Genomic DNA, 8,481 nt, shown 5'->3' with positions numbered 1-8,481 from the left:
GCATAACTGAATGATAGCATATGAGAATGTCAGAATGACTGGAAAAAAAAATCTCTATATATAAATAGCTGATGGAGCAGATGACTGGCAACTACACTTCAAAGAGGAAGACAAAGAGATGCCCAATGGTTTAATTTTACAATCTCCTTTATGTGGCAGCCCTCAATGCTTACACACTCTTTAAAGCCCAGCACCCTAAGACCCTGGAAGGTATGCCCCATGCACGAGGGTTGTTCCTGAAAGACCTGGCAAAAGATTGTCACTCCAGAAATCCAGTATCGGCTTCAACAAAATTCCCACCTTCATAGCCATGTCGAGGCAATGAAAAGTGTGGGCTGAATAGAGAAAGACCACAGGAAATGACAGTTGAAGGCCCAGTGAAAAGGAACAGGTGCAAACTCTGCCCAATACTTATGGACAGAAAGGTGCAAGCCTTTTGTGTGAGATGTTCTGTTGCTGTTTGCAAAGATCATTCTTACATTATCTGTGAGACATGTAAGAAATGAAAGTTCTGACTACAACATGCGTTACAGTAGTACTAAATTTGTTCAGAGTTAGCTCAGAAAGTTCAGATGCATTTGAATAAAATTTAATTTTATCTTTTGTATTGTATATTTACTATCAAAGTGAAAAATAAAGAAACAAAAAGTAACAAATAAACATGGTGATAAATTAAAACATTTGTGTATCATCCATTTATTTATTTAAAAAGACACCTAATTTTTTTGAAGAAAACCATGGTTTTGGATGCAGCCTGAGTGACAAGGGCAAGAGAGTGACAGAAAGCGTATTCTGATTGGTCTCTCTTTCTGCTAGCTAGACATATCACTTTTCTCTTTGGGCGAGCTTTAAAGTTGATCTCTCTCTCTCTTTTCAGTTCATCCATCAGTTCAGTGTACCACTGTAATTCAGTAACGCTGTAGTGTCATGCAGCGTCATGGCAGAGTGTCCAAAAAGAAAGAAAATACAAAACGCATTTCACCCCAGACTACACTAAAGTGTACCTCTGCTTCATAGGGGTCAAAAATAACAACTGTTTTGCAAATTTTCAACTTTTTGATTCCCCATGGTGGGTTAAATGATTGTAAAAGACATGTTGAGGTGAGTTTAACAGGTGTCATTTGTATGGAAGCCCTAAGCAGCCATGCATTATTAATTTTTTTTTTCTGTTGTTTTCTTGTGATCACAACTTAATTTTCTCGCGATCTCCACATAAAAAAAAGTTGTTTTCTCATTTCTCATTAATTTTCTTGTGATCTTGACCAAAAGCTGTTTTCTCACAACATAATTTTATCCTGAGAAAATCTGTTGCTTTGTGAATGGGACTGGTGTTACATGCACGTTTTCATCTTTGCCATCATAAATGTAAAAATAACTTTATCTCCTCATTAAGCGAGAGGGGTGTCCCCTTATAACATACAAACTGGTGGACTACTAGTAAAAGGTGGACTCAGACCCAACACTAGTATTTACAATGATTAAATGTTATTCAATGTTATTCAATTAATTTCATGGAAATAATCAAGGAGTGTTATGATGTTGACATCATCAATCATCCCAAATGCCAACACCACATTAATTTAAAATAATCTACTTTCTAACTGAATAACAACCAACAGATAAGATCTACACTACTGACTTTAGTTAGCTATTGAACACCTACATTTGGTGATAAGTTTCTTTCGTTCCTTTGACCTATTCAGTGACTATAAAGAAGAAATTAGCCAAATTTAAACACTCAAAAATGAATTATTTTAGGGAAACATCTATTTTAGTTTTTAGTTGTTCTTCAGCCAGAGTGATAATTTCAAGTGCATGGATTACTAATGTAAAAAGCTATAGTGAGAGAATTACTAACAGGCTTTGCCACTGTCAGACATGATGTGACTCACATATAAAACCTGATAGAGCAAAGCTGATTGTTCAGAGTGGGTTGAGGAAAATATTTCAAGCTGTGGGTTGAGGAACCTATTTACGCATCCTTCCATTTCACCCCCAGAGGAAACTGATGATCTATGATTTCTTGTAACATACAAATATGATTATGTTGGTTGGATTTGCTCATGAGCTCTTGATGAAAAATGAAATTTCAGAGACCATGGATGTTAAGGATACAAGAGAATTCCACTGTAAGCCTTTTACTTTGACAAAATAAATAAATAAAATAGTATATGGATCTAAGTTGAAAGTAATAGATCTTAGAATGAATATAATGATGGTAAGGATGATGAAAGACACAACTCAACTAAGCCATTCAGCTATTCAGTTTCACAATGTGTAATTCATGCTGTCTAGAAGATGTGGAAAATGTGTTTGTTGACCATATTGTGTATTTCAGTAAGTTAATTTAACTAGCATACACATTTCATACTTCATTAGAAGGAAATGTATGTTTGCAATTGTTCACTGTTAAATGATAGTCAAAACTACACCAGAAATTAGTTCAGGTTATTGTCTAGTTCCTGAAGAAACATGTTTATGAATTTGTTGCAGAGAAATATATTTACAATGTGTTCTTTTAATTTTAAAGCTAAATAGCAACTGCTTGGTTCTTTGATGATAGTATAAGTCCCTATTAAAACAAAAATAAATAGCAATAGCTGCCTAATAATGATAAACATTCTTGATTTTTTAAACAGATTTAAACTTTTCGATGAGTAGATCAAAAGTCACATGTTTTAATACATTTTTATGACCATGTACAAATATGAATGTTAAAATTTGTAAACAATAAAATTAAAAGCAATAATAAAATATTTATTCCCTCATTCTCTGAAGTAAATAACTATCACATTTTCTGTTTACCATAGCATGATTAAACTGTGATTGTATGTCAATTCAAATGGTGATGTCTAACAAATGATAGAATATTCAATATATCTTTCTTCAGGTTTATGTGCATTAATACACCCCTAAAAAGAATAAAATTATTTACATAGAACCCTCTAGATTTAACGTTTTTTTTTCCCTATGATTTATTTGTGTTATTCCACTTTCCATTTCCAGGAAACATGAAATTACGTGAGTGGCATGGTGGCAGTTGCTGAATTCAGAGCTCTCAGGTCTGGGTTCTATCTTGAGTACAGTTGGCTGTCTGTGTGGAGTTTTGCATGTTCTCCCTTTGTTCTGTTCTCTCTTTTCCTCCCACTGTCGGAAAACATACAGGTCAGCTAGAATTGGCTACTTTAAATTGTCCCTAGGTGTGAATTATTAGTGTGTGTATGTGTGTGTACATGATGATCTGTGGGGTGAATTCTGTCTTGTGCTCAGTGTTCCTGGAATAGGTTCTATATTTTACCTCCAGTTAAGTGCATTATACACTCATATTTACAACAATAATTAAATACACATATGAACATTATTATTTGTTCAAATTCCCATTTCTGGGATTGAATGTGTAGCTCCTTTATCACATTGTATTTTCCTCTTTGCATCAATGTTTTTTTCCTGACAAACTGCATTCAGTTAACTTTGTGGTGACTGGTTTACCTCTGTATAAACAAACATCACTCATGCAAGAGGTTTTGCAGTATGAAACTCAGCTCAGGTGTGGTCTTACAGCATTACCTTTTGAAAAGCCCACTCATAACTATAGTCACAGCTCATGAAAACAGTGAGACCAACAAACATTCCTAATTTAAATAGTATGATGTACTTAATTATGTCTACTAAAATTTTCTGTTGCTAAATACCTCATTTAAAATAATTTTATATATTCTAATAATGGATTGGTTGTACATTGACCTTGACCTGCTCACCATTTATTTTCTCTTTCAGTTGTGCTTTGTGTCTGCATGCTAAACACACTTCTTTCAACATGAGAAGAATTTTTTGTGTTATCTTGGGCTTATGTACTATGAGTTTGGCTATTTCATCTCATGGTAAGTAACCTTTCCTCATTGTAACAATGACCATTTTATTTTTCAAGATATTACAAACTGACAATGCATTGCAATGAACATGGGACAGGGCTAAAGGGTTTGCATAACACATAATTTTGTATAATTTTGTGTGTGTGTGTGTGTGTGTGTATATATATATATATATATATATATATATATATATATATATATATATATATATATATATATATATATATATATATATATGTCAATGTGCATGACCTGTTTTTTTGGTAATAAATCACTTCTTGTAATTAGAAATCTTTTACGCCTATATCTAGTTTAACAGTTAATTAAAGCCAATAAGTAAGTGTGTATAATTAATCTGTATTTCATTTAACACACTGAATTAGTAAATGTATTTATTGTGTAGAAGATGATTGTAGTATGGAGGATCATTGGGCATACAAAACAGCAAAAGTAATAATTTTATAATGAATAAATCAGTCTTTTTAGATGGCTATAAAAATTATTGCTAGATAGTCAGTACAACTGTACAATTTTATATCTATAATATAAATATATAATAGATTTTATGTAATAAGTAGCTCTATAAACATATGTAAACAGAATTAAATAAAAATTTCATGTATGAAATATTTAAAAATGGACCACTGGCAGGAAAGATGTTACCATTTTTTTGTTGGTAAAATCACTCAGCATTTTGTCTGAGTTTCTTGACTTGTTCTTGTTTTTGTTTAACTTTGTCTTTTAGTCAATATAAGCATTTAGCATAATTTTAATACCAGTATGATCTATTTACAAATCTAGTTAACTGGTTAAAATAACAGGTTTTGTAATCACATTTTAATTATATTATTTGCTGTCATGTTCTCAATTACATTGAAATTACAATTACATTACATTAAAATACATTTTATATTGTGCTACTTGAGTAATCTTATAATCTTATGAAGTTTTAAAGTAAATTCTAGTGCTTCATAATGTAAAAAATACTTATGCCAAATTCATGGATGTGTGATTTTTACCTTGTTCTTTCTCAATCATAGACATTTTTTTTTTTTCTATTTTCTTAATCCCAGTGCACTTTTCACTAACTGCTCCTGTTTTATTTCATGGTTTGGTAGTCCCTGTCCAGTATGTGCCGCTGGGCAACAAAGTTCGGATACCATGTGATGGTTATGGGGATCACAGAACTGGCAAGTGGCTGCACAAAAAAGGTGAAAATAAGTTTGAGACAATTTTTCATGAAAATTCGGGATTCACTTTCCAAAACAAACCTCTGTCAACCAGGAAAAAGATTTTCAGGAACTTTTCTTTAGAAATCACTCATTTCACTGAGCTGGACAAGGGGACATATGTTTGTCAATTGTGTACATCTATAATGAGATGTACTAATGGCAAACCAATAACCCTATTACCCTTGTTTGGTAAGTGGAAGTCAATCCCTTATATTATATAGTTAACACAATTTAGTCAATTTCAAATATAAAAAAAATATTCAAAAATAAGAAGCACTGGCCATACTCTTTCTGTTTGCAGACACATTTTCTACAGCATTAAGGACACTGTTTATTATGGAAGGTGATCAATTCAGTTATAGCTGTCTCTACAATTTAACCCTGAAAGCGGACTGGAGATTTGAAGCACTTGGAGAAAACACTGCAATTTCTTTAAACCATGAATTGAATAATAAAAATGTGTTGTTCATTCCGGATGTTCAGCCAACTAATGCAGGCAAGTACAGCTACTGGGGTGAGACATCAACTGGACAACAGCAGAGACTGTGCTCTGTGACTCTGTGTGTACTTACAGGTAGGTTTAATTTAAGCAATCAAGCTGCTTTTATAAAATATTTAAAATATTCCCAGGTACATGTCATCCATGCAATACTGAAGAAATTAAATCAATAAGGATAAAAAGCCTTATAGGAAAAGGTCTCTTTTACAATAACAATTTTTTTTTGTATATATTATTTCGATGAAAATTGAACTATTGAAATATAATTATGACATAAATGCCATTTACTAGGATATTCAAAGTTATCCAAAAATTAAAAGCATCAACAAATTGTTCATTTATCGAGCTTAATTAGTTGATATTATGAGACATTTTCAGTATTAATGATTTTGAATTATATTTTAATTTAAAATTATTAAATTTTGAATTAATTTACCTTTTTAAAAAACATATAATGAACTCCAGAAACATATTATATACAGCAATAATAAACTAATAGAATGGTTCTGATGCATGATCATTTCTTTACGTTCACACTTTTCACAGTCAGAGGTGTAAAGCTGACTGATTCTCCACAGAATTGTACCCTGTACTGTGATGTAGATATGGATGCAGATGGAGGAGCCTCGGCTGTTGTAGAAACAGATAAATGGAATATCTCAATTACTGGGAGAGTGAATAAGCCAAAGAGTTCTTTGAACTGCAGGCTGCTGAGTAGTGATGTGGAGACACACACATTCAGCCTTGAGGATGCCGCTGCTACTGCTCAGTTGCGTAAGTAGTCTTGGGATTTAAAATATTATAATTTATAATTAAAATTTCTAATGCCTAATGGGAATAATCTGAAAAGACTATTCCTAGTTTATGCGTGATTTGCTAAATCATGTTAAATATAGTTTGAATTGTAGTAATTGTCTTTATACTTTGGTAAAATACATTGTTTTGACTTTATTTGTATGTAAAGCACTTTGAGATGTTAAAATACAAAAGGGTATAAAAAACATTTTAAACATTTTTTAACAAATAATTTTATATTATTGTTATTAATGGTTTAAAGGAAGGTGGTCATAAATTCTAAACTTTTTGCTTATTCAAACTGACTTCATTTTCAGATGTCATTTCATCCATTACTGCAGATCACTTGTACAGCAGCCGTCCCCCGGTAGCTGCATTAATATGCATGTCTACAGCTCTTCTTTTCATCATCTTAATAGCTCCTTTTATACTTTTACGTGTTTTACGACAGATGGCTGGTGAGAAGCAAAATATTTTACATAAACCAGATCACTAAGAAATTTCTCTGGGGGGGTTCGTATATAATAAATCTTTCACATTTTTCATCCTGCAGACAGAAACTCTAGAAGTGCAAATGGACATTCAGAGGTAACTGTCATGACAAACCCTGCATCATTTTATTTTACTGCACCTTATGTAGCCAAATGAATGACTATCATCACACTATCACATTGTTCTTTTACATTTAAAACTAACATTTTCTTTTTTAAAATTTCCATCTCAAAAGGAGGGAAACGAGTCTCAGGTGATTTATTCTACCCTTCAAGTTGGTAGATATCAGCAACAGAATGTCTTCACATCTGATATTGAGTGTGTGTACAGTCAGATTAAAGTGTAGGAAAAAAACATAATTTTACATAATACACTTTTAAACAAATTATTGTTACTAATAGCATTTGTTATTCTTTGAGCCTGAATTAATAATAATTATTGCAACACAAATTTATCTGTGGTACTGTTTTGATGTCAGCTGTTTATCAAATTATCATGTTCACTATCTACTGAAGCGGTAACATTGTGTGTCCTTGCTTGCTTTAGAACACAGAAAAAAAGACTTTTAAATTACTCTTGGGTCACATAGTATATTTATTTTAATAAAAGCCTGTATGAATGAAGTGTTGAATCAACTACAAGCATATGTACATGCCAGTGCTGGAAAGCAGCATATTACATTAATTTCAGTATTAGATGAACAATCCCATTGATGGTGGATCACAGTCATTCAACTGTGACACTGGCCTGCACTATTGTCATGTTCACTGGAAGATGTTTATTCTGATTATTTATATAGAAACCCTCAACTTTACATTAAAAGCTACATTGTATAAAACTTTGTACTGTACCATCTTTTTGTACTGTTTTAATTACTCACTTTTTAATTACACCAGAACAAGTGTGTACACAAATATGTGAGTGTGGGTGCCAATTTATCATCTGTACTGATGTGTGTGTGTGTGTGTGTGTGTGTGTGTGTGTGTGTGTGTGTGTGTGTGTGTGTGTGTGTGTGTGTGTGTGGTGTGTGTGTGTGTGTGTGTGTGGTGTGTGTGTGTGTGTGTGTGTGTGTGTGTGTGTGTCAGTGTTGGGGAAGCTACTTTGAAACTAGCTTTTCAAGCTACAAGCTACTCATAGTTTGAAGTAGTTAGGCTACAGTCAAGCCACCCTTTAAAAAAAAGTACTTAGCTACACTACAAGTTACAAAAAAACAGTAGCTAACTACACTGAAGCTACTTAAATGGGCAACATTTTTATTATGTCATGATTGTGAATCAGCTTATGAATAACTATGTATTATTCTGCATAAAGAAATTAAACACAATTTTAAAATAATTCAGAACAATTATGAGTTTATAACGTGCACATTAGGCTACTTATCAATTCAACATGACAGTCGCGTTCACCTCTATATACGTCATTAAATTTGTGCTTGACCTCTTGGACATCGTGTTATAATCGAAGTATTGGATGAAGTATTTTCCTTTGGTTTGCAAAGATTACATATAAAGGTATAAGATTTATTATTTGATTCCTTATTGCACATGAAATTTAGGTAATTGGTTTTCTCATTATCAGACTCAGACGCCAT

General features: G+C 32.5%; 1 protein-coding gene across 5 annotated transcripts; it reads left to right on the top strand.

The window, feature by feature from the left end:
- The first annotated feature begins 1,943 nt into the window (after nucleotides 1-1,943).
- Nucleotides 1,944-7,722, top strand: LOC108257214 (uncharacterized). 5 transcript variants are annotated; one of them, XR_008396958.1, is made up of 9 exons: nucleotides 1,944-2,129; nucleotides 3,007-3,644; nucleotides 3,778-3,881; nucleotides 4,991-5,293; nucleotides 5,406-5,678; nucleotides 6,182-6,377; nucleotides 6,716-6,856; nucleotides 6,952-6,986; nucleotides 7,126-7,722. XR_008396958.1 is itself a non-coding variant. In XM_053682515.1 (9 exons), exons 2-9 carry the CDS (start codon nucleotides 3,031-3,033, stop codon nucleotides 7,234-7,236), a joined length of 1,170 nt encoding a protein of 389 aa, XP_053538490.1. In that variant the 5' UTR covers nucleotides 1,944-2,129; nucleotides 3,007-3,030; the 3' UTR covers nucleotides 7,237-7,722. The 5 variants fall into 5 exon arrangements, 4 of the variants coding, with proteins under 4 accessions (XP_053538490.1, XP_053538482.1, XP_053538495.1 ...); XM_053682515.1 differs by having other exon boundaries at nucleotides 3,007-3,062; nucleotides 6,207-6,377; XM_053682507.1 differs by having other exon boundaries at nucleotides 3,007-3,062; nucleotides 6,150-6,377.
- The last annotated feature ends 759 nt before the right edge of the window (nucleotides 7,723-8,481 follow it).

Source organism: Ictalurus punctatus, chromosome 1, assembly GCF_001660625.3.
Source record: "Ictalurus punctatus breed USDA103 chromosome 1, Coco_2.0, whole genome shotgun sequence".
Taxonomy (NCBI): Eukaryota; Metazoa; Chordata; class Actinopteri; order Siluriformes; family Ictaluridae; genus Ictalurus; species Ictalurus punctatus.
This window is presented reverse-complemented; position numbering and strand designations above follow the sequence as displayed.

Coding starts and splice junctions, on each gene's coding strand:
- LOC108257214 (XM_053682507.1), top strand. CDS start 3,031: ATGGTGGCAGTTGCTGAATTCAGAGCTCTCAG. Junction 3,882..4,990: donor TTTGGCTATTTCATCTCATG/GTAAGTAACCTT, acceptor ATGGTTTGGTAG/TCCCTGTCCAGTATGTGCCG. Junction 6,378..6,715: donor CGCTGCTACTGCTCAGTTGC/GTAAGTAGTCTT, acceptor CTTCATTTTCAG/ATGTCATTTCATCCATTACT.